Here is a 20083-nt window from a genome sequence, read left to right on the forward strand (position 1 = left end):
AGAAGCTCACATGGTAAATCAGAACTAAAGAACTAAGCAAAGAAGGAAAAGCTGAAGACAGAAGGATTATGAAGAAGGGCTATGCATAGAAAATGAGCTTGAAGACAATATTGTAGAGACAATGGAGGCAGTAAATGGAGATGAGATGGGAGATACGATACTGTAAGAAGAATTTGGTAGAACACTGAAAGATCTAAGTCAATACAAGGCTCCTGATATGAATGACATTCCTTAGAGTTACTGAGATCCTTGGGAGAATTGACCATGCCAAAACTGATCCACCTGGAATGCGGGATAAGTGAGAAAGGAAGAGACTTCAAGATGAGTATAATAATTGCAATTCCATAAAAGTATGTGCTGACAGGTGTGAATATTACCAAACTGTCAGTTTCATTTGTCACATATGCAAAATACAAGTACTAGCACAAATTATTTACAGAAGAATGGAAAAACTGGTAGAGACAGAACTCAGAGAAGATCAGTTTGTGTTCCAAAGAAATGTAGGAACATGTGAGGGAATTCTAACCCTATGATTTATCTTAGAAGACATGATGAAGAAATGGAAATCTACATTTATGGCAATTGTACATTTGTAGAAAGCTTTTCACAACATTGGCTGGAATACACTTTCAAAAAAAAAAAATGTTCAAATGGCTCTGAGCACTATGGGACTTAACTTCTGAGGTCATCAGAACCCTAGAACTTAGAACTACTTAAACCTAACTATCCTAAGGACATCACACACATTCATGCCCGAGGCAGGATTCGAACCTGCGACTGTAGTGGTCTCGCAGTTCCAGACTGTAGCGCCTAGAACCGCTTGGCCACTCCGGCTGGCATACATTTTCAAATTCTGATGTTATCAATGATAAAACACTGGAAGTTCAAACATTATCTATAACTTGTGCAAAAACCAAACTGTAGCTGTAAGAGTTGAAACATATGAAAGGGAAGCAGTAATTGACAAGAGAATGAGACAGGGTTGTAGCCTATCCCTTATGTTAATCTGTCACTTGGCAAAGCTTGAAGGAAATCAGTAAGGGAGTTAAAGTTCTGAGAGAAGAAACAAAAACTTTGAAGTTTGCTGATGGCAATGTAATTCTGTAAGAGACAGCAAAGGACTTGAAAAACCAAGAATGTAATTCTGTCACAGAAAGCAAATTACTTGAAAAAGCAGTTGAAAAGAAGACCAGGCAGTCCTGAAAGAATCAGAGTAGGAGATGATACTGTAAAAGTAGAATCCAAGCCTGCTATTTGTGCACAAAATATCTGAGGATAGCCAAAGCAAAGGAGATATAAAATGCAAAGTGGCAATAGCAAGAAAAGTATTTCTGCAAAAGAGATATTTGCTACGATGGAATATAAGTTTAAATGTTAGGAAGTCTTTTCTGATATTATCTGTCTGGAGTGTAGTCTTGCATGGAAGTGAAATGTGAACAAGAAACAGTTCAGACATGAAGTGTATAGAAGCTTTTCAAATGCAGTGCTATAGAAGAATGCTGAATATTAGATGAATAGGTCAAATAAGTAATGTGAGGTACTGAATTGAATTGAGGAAAAAAGAAATGTATGGCACATTCTAACTAAAAGAAGGAATCCAACAATGGAAATTCCAGGTTGGAATATCAACAATATAACGAAAATCCTCATATTGTTAAAAGAAGGCATCAGTTGGTAGCTGACATCCGCAAGCATCAAGGAGCCATCAATTTGGTAACAGAGGGAAGTTTGAGGAATAAAACTCGTACAGGAAGACCAAGGCACAAATACAGTAAGCATGTTTAAATGGATGTAGGTTGCAGTAGTTATGCAAAAAAAGGTAAGTTGAAGAGGCTTGCAAAGGGCAGACTCGCTTGGAGATTTGCTTCAAACCAGTCTCTGGACTGGAGGCAGCAATCTATGGAGAGGATGTTCAGGTCACTCAATCCCCACACTGAAAGCCATCCTTGAGCTATAAGGACCACCTGTATGGTCCCTTTTAGTATGGGTTCAAAATTATCTGACCTCCTCTAGTAAATAAATAAAATAAATTAGTTTTACCTGTTACCTCTGTCCCACTTGAAGGAAAGCTAAAAATATTGTTTTAATTTAGTTTTGAGTAGTTCTAATGAGTATGTGGTTAACTGTGCCTCCTGTAAGTATGTCTCTTTAAATGAAATATGAGACACAAAATTACACATTGTGGGATAAAGGAGTTTTTAAGCAAAAGGAGGATATGGAAGAAAAAAGACCACCAGAACCATCTATAATCAATAATGGAAAGTAGGGGAGGGGAAAGGGGGAGAAGGGAGGGGGGAAGTGGGAGAAAGGATGGTGGGAAAGAGGGCGAGGGAGAGGGAGAGTGTTTTCTAGTTCTCTGGTGGAAGGCCCTTTCCAAAACCTCTTTATACAAATAACTGCTCCTCAACATAACCTCTTTTTGGTGAACAATGACCTATTTTAAAACACATTTCTAAGTTTAAATGTTCATGTGCAATCTTTTTAACAGTTTGACATATCAAATCTATCTGTAACATCCATCTACCAAAGTAAAAAGGGTCACTAATTCAAACAAACACCACCACAGAAAATAAATGAGTAATGAAATTTTGGACTGCATTTCTACTTTTGTGACAGTGACCCACCTTAAGAAAATATGCAGCCCCCATATACTTATCTTTTCTATCACAAATTAGTTATAGAAAATAAGTCTTTAAATGACATGAAATAATGATCTCTCTTTAGGATACAATGTGCCAAAAAAGCAATACTAACCTTCGCATCTGACCGCCGACCTAAGCGTTCAAACACCGACCGTTTCTGATAAGGTGTCACCCCTCCTTTAGAAGGTAAATTTCTCATTAGTGACAACACAGCTTACAAAAATAAATTAAAAAATGAGAAAAAGAAGGTGAATTTGCATGTGCATGTGCATGCTCTCTCTCTCTCTCTCTCACACACACACACACACACACACACACACACACACACACACAACACACATACACAAACGTGCATGTGTTTTTACACAGTAAACAAAATGAAAGAAAGAAAGGATTTAGGTTAAGCTTGGAGGTGAGCAGAATGGAGGTAAATGTGGCTTGTAGGACAGGACAATGGAATAGCTGAAGTGAGATACAGAACAATGTATTCTCACTACTTATGATGCGCAGAACTGAAAGGGTGTGTAAAGTAATAGGAATTAACTTTGTCTATAGAGGCTGCATTATTTTCCATACCTAATACCTACAAAAAATTATATGCATTTAACACGAACACATTTACATCTAACAAGTTTCAAAACATTAATTCTTATTCACATCCTTTAGATTATGATACACAACATTAACAACACTACATTAAAACTAAATTAATTATAATAAGCATTGATGGTGATATTGTGTGTTATTCTGCTAATATTAACAAATACCACAGTGCAAGTCTATGAGGGATTCTTACTACAAGCTAGTACAGAAATAAGATGGTGTTAAGTTAACATATTGGACAGGGAAAACTTAAAGGGCAAACAACTGTGAATACATATGTAGTGAAACAGAAACTTTTGTGCTACATCAGGACTCAAACTAGGAATTCCTGCCTGTTGTTAGCAATCACCTTCACTGTCAGACTGTACGAGCATGCCTCTAGGCTTGACTCAAAACGTTCACTGTCATTTATGTTTCATGGCATATCAATCATCCCTACTGTGAAAGTTCATTACTTTTTATCAACAACATGACGTTACAGTACAAACAAGAAAATGTTCTCTCAGGGTTAGTATTGATACCCAATGTTGTCAACAGAATTTCCTACAACAGAAGGAAATGTCATCTTAAAATGGCATCACCATTACCCTATAAAGAATATCAACATAACATCACACCACTTAGCCCAGTACTGCAGGGGAAAATTGAGTTACGAGATGCCACCTACCTTAAAAAAAAAAAAGGTGATGGAAGTGCATGAATGACCAAGAGGATTACTAAAGGACCTAGCAAAGATAACAGGGTCTAATGATCAAACCAAAATTCATAATAGATGATGCTAACGAAAATAATTTGGTAAATTATCCACACAGTTGAGAAGCAAAAGAAAGGTAGAGTTTCACCCAAACATTTCAGAACATCGATATCTCTTTGATCAAGAAAATATATAAATACAAAAACATCGAACAATCATACAATGCAGGCTTTCATGGCCTGCATTTGCATACTTGGTGATTTTTGTTTTATTGGCATTACGCCATGGTCCAAAATATATCACCACTAACATTTATAGGAACTACCAAAAGAAGCATTAACACCTGCCTTAAGGAACATGAGTAATTTTCCTCTGGGCAACGCAGATAAACTGGTAGCAGATCATTCACTAGAACCAGAGAACGATCAGATTTATTTATTCGATACTACGATTTTATCAAAATCCTATCATTACTATCCCAGAGCAGTCACAGAAAAACAACTTTATCAGAAGACACGAAGGATTGAAAGTAGACATGTTGTGGGCTTTAGTATTAAATAAAGCAAACAATGCTAAATATTCCCAACTATAAGCCACATAACATACATCAATGTGACTCCACAATCTTAGTCAGCGGGTTGACGACATCATGATCCAAACGTTGCATGGATGGATACAAACAGTTCAGCCTACTGCTGAGTCAGTTTGAGACTGTAACTGCTTTCTAAGTCATTATAGTCTCTGTCGGTGTCTCCAGCACTGGCAGAGAAAACATTAGGCAGAGAAATCTGTCGTGGACAATGGCCTTGTGCCCATCAAAAAATCACCAAGGACACATAGAACAATATTTACTATGCAATATTTAGTGCCTTCTTACTTTGTGTTTTGATTTCTTTCTATTTAACAAGTAACATAGGAAACTGTATATATCACCTTCAATAGAGTTGACTTTTTCACCATTAAAAAGCTTTTTAATTAAGATTGTTTCATCTATTTATGTACAGTGTAGGCTTTTTCTTTGTCTCGGTATAATAAAGTATAAATAATTTGTTTGCTTTCAACCATTTGTCCTCTTTTGTAGAAAAACATCCAAGTATTCATGTGACCTTCTCAATGTGTCACAAAATCCATGACTATAACACAAGTTAGGCAAGTGGGAATAGCTTCCAATGTTAGCAGATGACACAATGTCCAGTGTAAATTGAACTTTATGTAACAATGTTTTCAGATTTCTTTGTCACAAATTATGCATGCAACTTTACCCAATACCTTAAATTGTTTGTAATAACAAAATACAGATACTTAGTGGAAACACAAAAGTGGCAAAGTCATAGAGCATTACAGGTAAATCATCAGCATTATCACTAATATTTTGCAGCTACGACAATTACTCCTGCTGCTGCTGCTGCTGCTGCTGCTGCCCCCACCACCACCACCACCACCACCACCACCACCACCACCACCACCACACCTTTTCTTCCAGTGGTTATCTGCTCTTCAAATTCAGTTGCTGAGAGTCAATATTCTATACATGATCTTTTCTGAAGGTGTGGAGTCAGTAACAAAATCTGCAAAACATATGCAGTTTTTCTATGTTTATCTTACTTCCCTTAGTTTGCTGTTTAAGGATGTTAATTCCTTTCAAAAAATATACCTCACTTTGTATGTCCTCTTACTTTAATTGAGTGTCATTTGTGTACATTCATTTTCACAATATCTATGTTAACCTATCTGTCTTTTAGCTACTTAATATAGGTTGCAGTTTGCTATGTAAAAGACTTCCACTTGGATCAATTGCTGTGGTAAGACTAATAGATCTAAAAACAGAATGCAACTCTTTTATGTATTGGTTAACATGCTTCCCACACAAATACTGACCAAGTACAGTTCCACTACCTGATCAAAAGTATCCAGACACAAATTAGTGAACATTAACATGGGGTATGTCCACCTTTAATTTTAGTGATGGCTGGAAGTCTGCTGGAGACACTTTCAATGAGGTCTTTGAATGTCTGGAGGAATGGCAGCCAATCCAGAAAAAGTAGTGATGTTGGAATGAAATAAGTGTTTCAACTCATCCAAAAGTTGTTGCATTGGGTTCAAGTCAGGATATGAGCAGGCCAGTCTATTTCAGGAATGTTACCGTCCACAAACCATTGCCTCATAGATGCTGCTTTATGACAGGGTGCACTGACATGCTAACACAAACCATCATCAAGTCTGAACTATTCCTCTACTGTACGTAGTACACAATGCTGTAAAATGTATCCATATCCTTCCGCACATTTTCGTATGTGCTATAAAGGGACCACACACTAAACATGAAAGACACCTCAATAGTATAACACCAACACCTCCAAACTTCACTGTTCGCTCTGCACATGAAGGCAGGTTACGTTCTTCAGACATAGAATGTGTGGCTTATTAGGAGATGCTTGACCAATGCATGCCATTATTTTTAGCACTCAGGAAGTCACAAGTGATTCCTTCCACTGCCTCATGTGACTTTTACAACCACCATCCACAATGCTTCACAGTCCCTAACCACAAGTATACGAGGTCTGCCTGGTCTTAGTTTAGCTGTGGTAGTCCCTTCATGTTTCCACTTGATGATCACATCAAAAACTGTCAACTTGGCCTGCTTTAGAAGGGTTGAAATGTCCTTGATGAATTTGTTACTCAGATGACATCCACTCAATAGTCAACATTGACTGACTGATCCATTCTGCTGTTTCTGCTTCATTACTAACTACACAACACTCCTTGCCTACTTTTATTCTGGTGGGTCCGTCTCTCGAGGAAAATCAAACTTTGGATATCTGTGACAGGAATTTGAAGCTCACTGCTCCTGCCGTAACCACTGCACTATTAGTATGAACTGAAAGAAAAATTCTAATGTTTGGACAGTCAAGCTGGTACTGTATCTGTGCATGTAGCTGCTTCTTTCTCCAGGTGCTTAAGGTGTATCTGTTAAGATTGCCATTAATGTGGACTGTAGCTCCATTATGGAGCGTTATTCAGAAACATACTGTTCCATTTCCCTCTGGATCTCCTTACTTATCTTTTCACTTTTCACCAGTCTCTACATGTCTTGCAGCAATAGCTTATATTGATGAAAATGCCAATTCCATTATTTCTGGGTCATTCAAATCACTATTGATTTGCAAGAATATACTGTATCTCTCACTCACGTTTTTAGTACTGAAACCCCCTCCCCTTTTTTCTTCTCTCTCTTAATATATATAGGTTCCTCTATTCATGAAAATGGGTGATAGGAAGGAATCAAATAATGTTGTTCCTTGGTAACAGGGGGAAATAAATCTAAAATCACACTTTTCTCAATAATGACATATTTGAGTGACATACTGCTCTCTGACCAGTTTTTATCAAACCAAACAAAGGAAGGGGTACAGTTAAGAACTACCACCAGATAAAAAATGTTGCTATTATGAACAACTTGATACTAAAGCATCTGTCTATTATTGCCTGTTGAATTCTTGTTTACACAAGTGAAAAGTGTAAAATATTTACTTGGTTTGGCTTCCAAAAATTCATTCTGCAGTATGTAAAGTGTTATAAGAGCTCCTGTTCGCTTGGTCTCTAGTTCAAAGTGCTGAATGCATATCATCAGATTATTGGGAGGGGGAGGGGGAGAAGGATTGCTGTTGTAGGTACTGAGAATGGGCCTTTGCTCAACAGCAGACAGTTTTATGTACAGAACAGCTGCTTAATCTAAAGATGTGATCTGCTAGGCTTTATAGGTAATAATGGGGAAAGGTGAAAGTGTCACCTGGCATATTATTTACATACGTTGTTTGTATTTGCCACACATTGGCTGCAGTCCTTCAACTTGCTGCACTAATACAATGCATCAGGTTCAATTATTTAAAAAGTGACTTTTGAAATGAACTGACACAAGTTACACAAAATAGTTGGTTGAAAACTGAAGCTGTCTTTGCAAAGTATATAGAATTGCAGTGCAGCTTGTGCCGACTGAATGACTAAAAGCAAAAGCAGTCTAAGAGGTCTGTCAAGCTTATTTGAAGTATATAGAAAAGAAACAATAAAGATTATGTATTGTAAGATAAATTGTTAATATATTGTATAAATTGTATTGCAAGCTGCAAATGACCATAAGTGTTGTATATGTTCTGTTAAACTGTTCATGTCTAAAAATTCAGAAATGCCTGTTTAAATATGTTAATTATTATAACCTTATTTCTTAAAGTAATTTGACATGTCTCCAGTACAAAAATCTTTGATTTGTAACAGTACATTATGAGATGAATAAACTACATTCTACATATAGAAAGCAAAGAGACAAGCAAGTACAGAGATTTAGATGTGTTAAGTAGTTTGAAATTCTGCTGTATGGAAAAGGGATGTAAATTCTTTACACCATTCAAAAACATGACTGAGATGCAACAATTTACAGGTAAACCAAAGCAAACTCAATGACAATCCAGAATAAAGTAAACAGAGTTGAATGTCATCAAAGACAAAAATTATGAGATTCAAAGTCTAATGAAAGAATGTCTTTGAATAAGAAAGACAATGATATCACTGACACTGTGAATATTAGAAAGAATATTACTCATATTCACAAAACACTTTTAAATTTATATAAAATGTGCAATCACAGGATTCTGAAATTACCCACTGAAAAATAAATAAATAAATAAATATTGGTGACAAGTGCATGCAGTCGCTAAGAAGTCCAAATGAACACTGATATGTAGAAACATTGTAATCATCATAAGTGAGGAAATATATGGTTCAAGCATTTTCAATTGTATTGCCCTAATAGGGATTCATGGCCTAATTCTTGTCTCTTTGGGTTCAACAGTAAACAATAAATGTGAAAACAGTCATTCTGTGTGATGTAGCATGATCTAACACTCCAACAAGACTAGCTGTCCCAGTACCCACTGATTTTCCTGTATCCCCAGTTCGCATTTCTGTTCCTTCTTTGACCTAGCAAGGGAATGTTTACCTGGAAAGTGACCAAATATATGGTGAATTCAATAACCATTCACAACCTTTCTGATTAAAGTATTTCAACTCTTAGCATGTTTGTTATTATGGGTGAATTCTTTAAAGTACTGTCTGAAAGATTACGCTGCAGTAGGCTTGTTTCACATTACGTGGCTAAGAATAACATGTTACTGGAATGGAGTATGATGAATGGAAAACCATAAAAATTCAGCCACAAAGGAGACAAAAGGGAATGTAAAATGCGAGGCCAACACACAGTTGAAAAAGAGGAAACAAGAATGGCTAGAGGAGGAATTCAGAGTTGTAGTAGCATGCATGGCTACAGGAAATATAAGCACCACATATAGGAAAATTAAAGAAATCTTTGGACAAAACATACCAAGTTAGGTAAACATTAATAACTAGATGGTAAAACAGCATTTAATAATGATGGGGAGGCTGAAAAATGGAAGGCTGGTTCAACACTATTTAAGGCAGAACTGGCCACAGTGTAACAAACTGCACGCTAGCCAGATGTGCGGGCCAAGGCCCAGTCTGTCTCGGCTGTGGTCCGTCCTTCTTGGAAGTAGCCAGTACCGTGCAATATTTCATTTAGTACTGCAGTGTGACAGTTTTTGGTTCACATAACTCCCTTCAGTTTGGTAGAACTGTGTTGTCAGTGCCATTTACACTTCACTATTTGTTCGGGGTATGAAGGACCTTCATAGGTCCACGGCCTTATTGCACAAAAGCAGGCAGTCTAGTGATCTATCATCACAAGTGTTTAAGAATGAATGGCAATGATAGAAGAGATGGATTAGAATTTTCAGTATCTATTATGCAGTTGCATAATAGACAGGTGCTGCAAACTTGCTGTGAAACAAAATTACAATACTATGCGGAAAGAATTTGAAGATTTACTTGAAAATGAAAGAGCTAAAAATTACAATGACTGGCATATGAGATAAATTGTTATGTAAATCAAGCAGACTTTGTGCTACATTTACAAGTAAGTGGCTCACAATAAATTAGTAGTACCAAGAGTAAAATTTCAGAAATTGCAGACATTATTCCACTGTCAGTTGCCACAAATTTTGGTGGATGTGAACAAAGGATTTAGAGACTTGGTATATTACTGTAATGTATGTTAGTTAAGTCAAGGAACCTGCCTGGAATGATTTTTTGACTTTAAACCCCACGTTGTTGAATTTATGAAGAAAAAAGGAGAGCATGAATGAAAATTAGAAGATTCAGAATGGATTGAAGACCTCTCATCTTAAGTGACTACACTCTATCCACTGTAAGACAATGCATTTGATGGGGATGCACTAAAAATAAAATAAAATATTTGCATTGTAGAATGGGCAAATTGTGACACACACAGTCCAGTCCCCTAAGTTCACTGGGATTAAAGAAAATATAAGGTTTGAAGAATTCATTGTGGTCTTACAAGGATAGTTTTCTAAATGTTTTAGGACAGTGTTAATCTTATGTCTATTTTTGAAACTGTTTGCCATTTTAGTTGAGAGTACCCCGGTATATGTGCAAATGTAACTGACGGATATGCAATATGATTCTCATTTTAAAGACAAATCCTTTCACATTACAACTGTCTAAGATGTCTGTATTGTTTTCTTCAGGTAGAGTTCCTGCATCTCCAAAATGAGGTTGCGTAAGTGCCACAATATTAATTAAAGACCTTTTTTCAATTATGAAACTAAATAAGTCATTATGTGCCAAACTGAGTGCAAAAATTTATGAAATTGTATGTGGCTGTCCTTATGCCAACCGTCTGTACCAGCTAAAAATTATATTATGTCTTCAGTGCACAACTAATAATTAAATAATAGCAAAAATTTGTTTCATTTGTGATGTATGTTTTCAAAATGAAAACAAGTTGTATGCAGTGTGACTGCATTGCTACCTAAATATGGCACATTCGAATATTCCCCTCTTTCCCTCCTCCTGCTCACACAGCAGCATGGGGCAGTGGGGGAAGTGCGCAGTCAGACTGAGCACTAAAGCATGCGAGCTAGGGCACAGCTTGCGAGCTGAATTCTGGGCCATCCCTGACTCAAAGGAAAGAAAGTCAATAAAGGGGAACAAGAACTGAATGAGGATGGCATGGGTATCTGATAATTCAAGAATAATTCAGCAGAGCACTGTAAGACCTACAACAGAACAAGGCACTGGTAGGAGATAATTCTTCCTGGGAAGGATTAACTACGAAAAATTGTTCCACAATGCACAGATTAATATAAACCACAGCGTCAAAGTACTAATGTAAATTATCTACAGAAGGATGGAAACACTACATGAAGCTGACCTTCGGAAAAATCAGTTCTGATTGTGGACAAACATAGGAATATGCAAAGTAATACAGACCCTGTGACATATATTAGAAAATTGTTGTTCATTGTTTATTAGTCCAGTAAATCACATTCATTTTTTAAATGTATTACAATGTATTATTAATGAAGGAAATATATATATAATAGGGCCACAACAATTGTTTTGTCAGTACATACATAAAAGCAGCCTACATGCAAAACAACTGAATACACCTGTATATTTTTACTTTTCTTATATTATAATACATGGAAACAATTTAATAAATCCTGGGTGTCTTTCTTAATAGTCATCAGATGCCATGAATGTCAGCAGAAAGCGATGGTTTTAAAGCAAAATTTTGCATGACTATGTGACAGAGCAGTCTCAGATCTTCACTTGAGCGATATTTATTAATGGGGACAGTGAAACATGAAGAACTTTCCCCATCTCATGTATCACCCTGGCCTGTGCTGTGTGTGTGTGTGTGTGTGTGTGTGTGTGTGTGTGTGTGTGTGTGTGTGCCCAAATTGAAAATGGCAGGTTAATGTAAACTGGCATCAAGATAGCCATGCACAGAGCAGAAATTATATTGTGACACTCTTCTGCTGGAAGATTTTTTTTTTTTTTCATACAAATAGACAATTTATTATAAATCGAGCTCCCCGTATGTCCAAAATACTGTGACCTTCGCTAAGCCTGACTTATTAGGTGGAGGTTAAGCCTATGACTTATTAGGTGGAGGTTGCTACGAGTTCAAGTATGATGGCAATGAGTATTATTGTTCAGTTGGAAGGGATGCAGAGTCGTTTTTACGAAAGTGACTGTCTCAAGAATATAGTAAATGGAACAGGTAAAATATTTAATGTCCTGAATATTGATATTGTAATAGTGTGAGTTGGTCCTTTCCCACTGTCCTTAAGATTCTTTTCTGCACCATAAAGATTATTGTGTGTGATGAGCCCCAGAAAGTTACATCACAATTACTATAGTTCGTACAGAAATGAGACTGGAGGTGTTGCTTCCATGACACAGGAGAATAGGGCTTCACCTGTAAATTAATTTATTTTGGAACAGAAAGGCTATTTTCATTCTATTTTTGCACGCAGCTGTGTTTGTTGTTCACTTTATTTTCTATTAATTTTGAAGCATTTCATAGTTTCATCCTTAGGCAGCTAGGCATAGCTATAGAATGTAATTCATTTCAATAACTATCCCTAAGTGCTCAAGGATGATGACATAAAAGGCTTTGAAATCAACTGCAAATAAAATAAACAAGCGGAGATGACTGCACAATTAGCATGAAAATAGTCCGTGTGTCCCATAACAAAATCGGTTACAAGAGTCGAGGAAAATGAACATTAGTTAGTGGTTGAGAAGTGAATGACATAGGGTTGCAACTTATTCCAGCATGTTATTCAGTCTTTAAAATGGTCAAGTAGTGAAGGAAACCAAGGAGAAATTTGAATAGGAATTAAAAGTTCTTACACAATAGATAAAAACTTTTTAACTTTGCTACTGATTTTGTACATCTATTACAGGATGAAAGATACAAAGATATACAATTATATAGAGCAACAATTAAAAACATTTTCCAGGGACTCCCCATACTTAAAATATCTCTCATTAAGGAAGAGTTGTATATGTAATCTCCAGTGGGGGAGCTGACACAGGCTCAAGTCATGAGATAAGCCTTTCCTGTAGGTCAAAACAAACGTCTATGAAATAATTCTAATGTTCAAAGTATGCATACAGCTGTTACCAGTTGGGTCAGGTGATCAAGCATAGACTGATAACCTTTAGTTTACCTATTCTGAGCCGCAAAGGAGGGCATCTGTGGTATTAGATTATAGAAGATAAACTTCCTTGCCAAGATCACTAATAACACCCTTTATTCTCAATGAGTGGTTGCGATAATCAATGTTAACATCTTCATATCTCAATAGGCAGGTTGTTGCACATTTCTTAAAATAGCAAAGGAGTATTCTTTCTCATGACTTGACAGATACATGACAGACTTGAAAACTGATGCACTGGCATGTCAAAATTAAAACAACTATAGGCACAGTTATATCACCACATACATCTGTCTTATGCCACACACAACAGAGCACATCATTGCTGCCACGGTGCAATGTCAAGCTCTCAAGATGACAACACTGATTACCGAAACCAGTTACTGAGAATAAATGCTATTATTAACAGTCTTGGCAGAGAAGTTTATCTTCTCTAATACAGAATGATAATTTTCGAACCCACAAGGGAAGTGATCAAAAAATGCACTGCTTCTTGAACCCACACCAGCAGCTTTTAATCATTCACTCAACAGTTTTTCAGTGCATCCATAGCATCAAACTTGTGTAAAAACTTGGAATAAGGGATAACTGGTTTCTATGAGGATAAGTATCATCCTTCCATCTAAATCATGTTAATGAGTTTCAAGATTTACTACACTGATGATACTGTTGCTGCAGTACACCACAGTAAATACTCAGAAATGTTAACAAGCAACAGTTCACAGAAATTCAAGTGTCTATAAAAAGATCAATGGACAAAGCATACACAAAATCCACCATCACACATCAGTGAACGATCTTGCTGACAACCTGAGAAAATCGCTAAGTGGATCAAAGGGTTCTATTCAGTAACTCGTCAGCCAGTTCCTGTGGCAACAGAGGACAGAAAAGCAAAAGCTGAAGTTTTAAGTTCCACGTTTAAAAAACCATTCATGCAGGAGGAACATTACGAAATACCAGCATCTGACACACACACACTCTCCCTTATGGAGAACACAGAAAAAGGGATCCCTGGCATTGAGAAGCAACTGAAACAGCTGAAGCAAATAAATCACCAGGTCCAGAAAGAATCCCAAATTGGTTTTACAGAGAATATTCTATGGCTTTGGCACCTTACTTTGCTTGCACTCACCACAAATCTCTCACCCAGTGCGAAATCCCAAGCATCTGGAAAAAAATGCAGAGGTGACTCCCACATAAAAGAAGGGAATAAGAATGAACCCAGAAAATTACAGACTAATACCCTTAAGGGTAACCTAGTGAAGAATTCTTGAGCATACTCTAAGTCTGAACATAATAAATTTCCTGGAGACAGAGAAGCTTCTGTCCACGAATCAGCAGAGATTTAGACAGCATCACTTGTGTGAAACTAGGCTTGCCCTTTTCTTACACAATGTCCTGCTAACAACAGATGAAGGGCAACAGGCAGAATCCATTCTCCTAGATTTCTCGAAAGCATTTGACAAGGTATCCCACTGCAGACAGAATAGGTTCTGAGATATATGAGTGTCTCACAGACATTTTAAGTACTGGAACACAGTATGTTGTCTTGGCTGCTAGATTTATTACCACATGAGTATTGTAGAAATGCCGCATGAACTTAAATGGGAATCACTGGAGGGAAGATGATGATCTTCCAGCTTTTATGACTTATTACAGAATGGCTCTACTGCCACCAAAGTATATCTCGCATAAGGGGGCTTGTAAGGAGACATATAAACATATTGGGAGGAGTGGGAAGGATTGTGGGTACAATATTCCTTATTTATGGCCACTATGATAAGTGGGCAAAGGATGTGGTTCAGTTGTTTTCATAAATATAGTCGGAGGATTAGAGGCACATATGGGAAATCTGTCTGCGGACTTGGTTGGGAAGGCAATGCCTGTCTGTGAAGGCTTTAGTAAGACTTTCAATATACTGGGTCAGTAACTGCTCATCATCCACAGCTGGGCAGACTACAGAAGTGAATTTTGGATGTGGAAGGGATGGTAGCTATCAAAATACAGGTTAGTGGACGTTATATGGGCAGAGGTTTGGAGGGGGGCAATAGAGATGGAGATGATGATTTGAGGTGAGGGGCACTTGACATCCCAGTCATCAGCGCTCTAATGGAGAGTCAGCATGCTAATCTCAAGGGTGGGGACGAAGGCTGTCCCCTTACGCAGAGTAGTTTATAATGTATTAAAGTCTGCCTCCCTTCCCCACTAATTTAGGGATGAGGCCTGACAGTTCACAAAATTTCACCACTCTTGTAACACTGGAATCAGTATCTGTGAGGATCGTGGGCAGATCTCCATAGAGAGTGAGGGCTGCCCTAGTATCAGTATATAGGATGTACTTTGCCACAATAAGGTGAACTGAAAGTGGCACATCACAAACTTCACACTGGTGGATCCTCTCACCAGAGGAGGCAGCCATATGTTACAGGGCTATATCCAATGTGCAGTCCGACAAACAGAACCTCCTTCCAGTGGCAAGGCTGATGAAGTCCGCCATGCCTTTGTGGTCAATCTGAGCTACTGCAGTTTGTTTTCAGTCAACCATTCAGTCTCCCACTGATGCATTATGCGTCAGTCAGAAAATGAGATGATGTCATGCAACGGGATTGGACACTAATGGACAGCACCATTTCGACATGTGTCTTGGTGGCTTTTTCGGCCATGTTGTTGCCTTCTATCCGGATGTGGCCAAGTAACCAGGAAAATATCACCTTCTCGGCATGGTGTTGGAGCCGCTGTAAGGATTTATGGATGAGCTGAATCGGATGGTTTACTGGATACATTTGGTGAAGTGTTTGCAGTGTACTAAGTGAGTCAGAACAGACAAGAAACATTTCTCTGAATCCTCTCAAGTGCCATGAGAATTCCATATAATTCCGCATCATAAATTGTTCCAGAACATGCACTTTAAAAACCCTATCAGGTAAAACAGCAGACCAACCGAGGACATTCTCTTGCTGGGATCCATCTGCATAAAAAATAATAAAACTGTGGCACATACTTAAAATGGATGTAAACGAAGTTGTAAAAATATAATCTGGAGTACAAGTTTTCTTGTACTGTTTCAAGCTTAAAATCACTTTGGGGCTCTGATGACAACAGGTGGCAAAGTGTTCCATCCCTGACTGTGTATTCTTATGCCTGATAATCCAGATTCTTGAGACAGTCTGTAGCATGTATCCCAAATGGCTTGTTCGCATGGGGCTGATTCCTGAACAACCGATCAAAGGTGGGTTGGACCACTCAACTAAATGTCAATGACTGAGGTGATGCTGAGATTTTCAGTACCTGGCAGGCCAAAAGGATGTCGCCGAATCTAGAGTGGTGGTTCACCAGCCTCTGCACACAGACTCAGAACTGGGCTGGTCCGAAAAGCTCCAGTTGATATCCGAATGCCCTCATGGTGGACAGCATCTAAAATCTTGAGGTAGGAAGGATGGGTTGATCCAGAGACCACACTGCCATAGTATAAATGTGATCGAAGAAATGCCCTATAAAAATGCAGGAGACGGGACCTATCAGATTCCCATGTTTTTCTGCTATGGCATTTCAAAATATTCAATGACTGGAAGCCATTTGTTCATAGGTCTTTCAGGTGTGGGAGCCAAGTTAATTTCGAGAGTCAAAAGGTGCACAGTTTCTTGAAAACATAAGATATTGTCCCCCAAAGCACTGGTTGGTTAACCCTCTATTGCACGACTCTTTTTTTAAGGAAACCAGTTTTAATGGGAAACATATCTGGGGGTAGGGTCTGACACACAAAATACTGTGTAATAGGTTGAAAATAGAAATTCTGATGTAATTTTAATTTATTCAATATTTTAGTTTTGTTGCCATATGGCAACACCATGCGTATGTCAACACACTTCCCAGAAGACTCACAACACTTTTATTTACATACATGTATAAGATGATTTAGGAGAGATACACAAATATGCTTCTACACACATTTATGAATAGTTTTAGGTGAAAAATTATTACTGTTCTGTTTTCAAAAACATATTTTGATATATTATTCAACAATTCGATACTTTATTTCATCACTCAGTGTGAAACTTCAAAAAACAGTTTATATTTGCAGTGAAACATAAATGCATCTTGCATTTCAAACACTTCACTCTCTCAATTCCATTGCATGATGGAACTTAGCACCTTCCTTTGATATTCATAATAAGCAAATGTCCTATGCCATCTAGCCGCATACCTTTTTCAGGCAGTGCAGCAGTCGGCACTTCCTCCCTTCCTTTGCCATGAAGGCTCTCTCAGTGGAATTACTTCTAGGTCTTCCTTGCTTTCTTGCCCCACTTTTTCCCTGGAACAACAAACATCTACCTATGGCCTTCTTGAATTCTGCTAAAGCGAATGAACTTTTCCAGTGCATTCCACTTGATAGTGCATCTCTTCTGTAAAGAAACCAAGCATTCACAACCATCAGGTCTAGAATATGAAAAATATTCTGTGATACCATTTTTTGGAATGTATCTGGATCCTAAACAATGCTAGAACTGCATCCATAAGATCTACACCTCCCATGAACTGATTATACTCTACTACTGCCCAGGGGCAAGGCACCTTGATGGATTTCTTTGACTTCTTGTCAAATCTTTCTACTTCAGTCATTGGATTTGCTTCCACAAAATTGCTGAGTAATGTCACAAATCTGTTGTCATCTCACTTTACAGAAGGGCACTGCATATTTCCCATGGAACATTGTCTTTCATCTGTTGCACCTCTTCCAGATCTCTTCATTTTCTTGTCAGAGTTGAATACACATCCCTTTAGACGATTGGAATGAACAGGGCCTAGGCTGTAGATTCCACTTTCTGCCAGTTTCACTTGCAGATCTAAACTACAGAATCAGTTGTCAAAAAATATTTCACAATTTTTCTGCTCAGGTATTACACTAGCTAGCCTTAGCACAACATTACCGCTGGCTCCTATGTCAGAAAGATGTCCATTTCGGTTAGTTCTGCCAGTATACAGTTCAAAGTTGTATACTAAACCATTCACATCAGATAGTACAAACATTTGTTAGCCCCATCAGTTTGGTTTTTTTTTTTTTTTTTTGATTGTACTGTTTTATTGAATGACACCCTTTGAATGGTATAATCTGCTCATTAAGGCTGAATTTTTCTGGCTTCAGTAACACTTTACACTTACAAACAGTATGGTCAATAAGGCTTCAAATTTTGTACATAGGATCATACCCTGGCTCTCCTTTGGGTATTTTTCTCAAATTATCAGCAAAATGTATTTCACTTTTTATTTGTTCAAAGCGTTTTATATGCATTCAATCAGCTACAATGGGAACTATAGTCTCAGGATTCCAGTAATCTCTAGTAGAATGGAGTCTAATCACAGACCTAGAGAACACCATTGCTATCCAAATTTGTAATTCTTGTCTGTTAAGTTTCAGCCCTTTAGCAGGATTTTTTTGAATGATAGTCTGCTTGACTCCTCAATAATAACGTCCAACATTGCTTCCAAGAAACACATGAAAATATTCTTTCGGACTGCATACGTGAGAATGGATGTCAAGTGTACCAGTCCAATCTGGCATAACTAATACTTTCTGGCATTTCTTCAAACTACACGCATGTTTAGGCCTTTTATTTGGTTTTGGAGCACTATTTTCTTCTGCCACTACAATGTCATTTTGATGTAACATATTGTTTTCATCATAATCTTCCTCTTCTTTTTCCTTTCCTCCTCTTCTTTTTCTCCCTCACTGTCACTGTCAGTCTCAGAAACAACTATAGCCAAAGTTCCATGAGGAACATTATGTCCAGCACTTTCATCCTCTGAATTATCTACAAATACTCTTTCACTGTTGGTGTTGCCCAATTTCGAATCGTCATTCTCTTCAGGAATATTCCTAATCGCCACTGAATGTCTGCCACCTTAGAAGCATGAAGCTGGAATTGATGCCACGTCTACAAAATAAAAGTAATAAACAGTACTGTACTGAATCTGCATATGTTGAAAAAGGTTATGTTTACATTGGCAAGATCGTAGTGCTGACATTATCTTTGCTGTCATTAAGCATCATTTTACCTACATTAAAAATATAATTTCTTTTGGAGTGATCTAAGTGGCAAGATAAATCACTTTTTCTGCTGCTGTAGCATGTGTTTATGTATAGCGGACCTCCAGCAACGACTATAGACTACCAGAAGTTTCTGCCAACAGAATAATGCTAAACACAGTCTAGCTTGTCGAAGCCAGACTGTGTGTTGCCATATGGTAAATGTAAATGTAAATTTATGGTTTGTTAGCATATGGCAACACAATGCAATAGAGGGATATAACTTCAATGAGCACAGTTAAAATTGACACATGTAGTTCTCTTGGGTGAGAAACGAAAATCAGTTGTTTTGGCCCAGGTTTCCAGCCTCCTGATGGTCAGCTGTGGGTGCCTTGTCACCGTCATCGTCGTCATCATCACCATCACCATCACCATCACCATCACCACCACCACCACCACCACCACCACCACCATCATAAGAACACAGGAAGAGTAGAAGATAGCAAAGTCATTCACAAACAAAGAGTGTTTGACAAGGCTCCTGACTGCGGAGGAAATGCCACCTATAGCGATGGCAAACAATGTGACACTGAGGACACTGCTTTGGGAGACCCCATTCTCTTGAACATAGCACTACGACAAGGCATCCCCAATGCGATATTGAAAATGCCAATCCTCATGAAAGGATTGGATAAGAAGTGTCTGGCGACCACGTAGTCCCCATTCATGAAGTTGGCAAAGGATGTAGTACCTCCAAGAAGTGTCATATGCTTTTTCAAGGTCAAAAAACACACAAACCAAATGGTTCCAGCAAAAGGTCTCCTGTATTGCCATCTCCCACAGAATTAAGTTGTCAAGGGCGGAAAGGTAGCACCTGAAACTGTACTGGGAGTGGCTCAGGTGACTTTGGGATTCGAGCAGCGAGACGAGGTGGCAGTTGACCAGGAGTTCAAGAGTTTTACCCGTACAACTGGTAAGGGCTATATTCCGATAACAGTTAGGGGCACTATGGTCCTTGCCT

The 20083-nt window shown here is 38.0% G+C and overlaps 1 protein-coding gene across 1 annotated transcript in view; it reads right to left on the reverse strand.

Moving 5' to 3' along the window:
* LOC126268010 (uncharacterized) overlaps nucleotides 1-20083 on the reverse strand; it is a 315334-nt gene that overhangs the window by 173637 nt on the left and 121614 nt on the right. The window contains exon 5 of the mRNA XM_049973418.1: nucleotides 2755-2819. Coding sequence (XP_049829375.1) covers nucleotides 2755-2819 — 65 coding nt within the window. The remainder of the gene's footprint in view (nucleotides 1-2754; nucleotides 2820-20083) is intronic.

This window comes from Schistocerca gregaria, chromosome 4 (genome assembly GCF_023897955.1).
Source record: "Schistocerca gregaria isolate iqSchGreg1 chromosome 4, iqSchGreg1.2, whole genome shotgun sequence".
Taxonomy (NCBI): domain Eukaryota; kingdom Metazoa; phylum Arthropoda; class Insecta; order Orthoptera; family Acrididae; genus Schistocerca; species Schistocerca gregaria.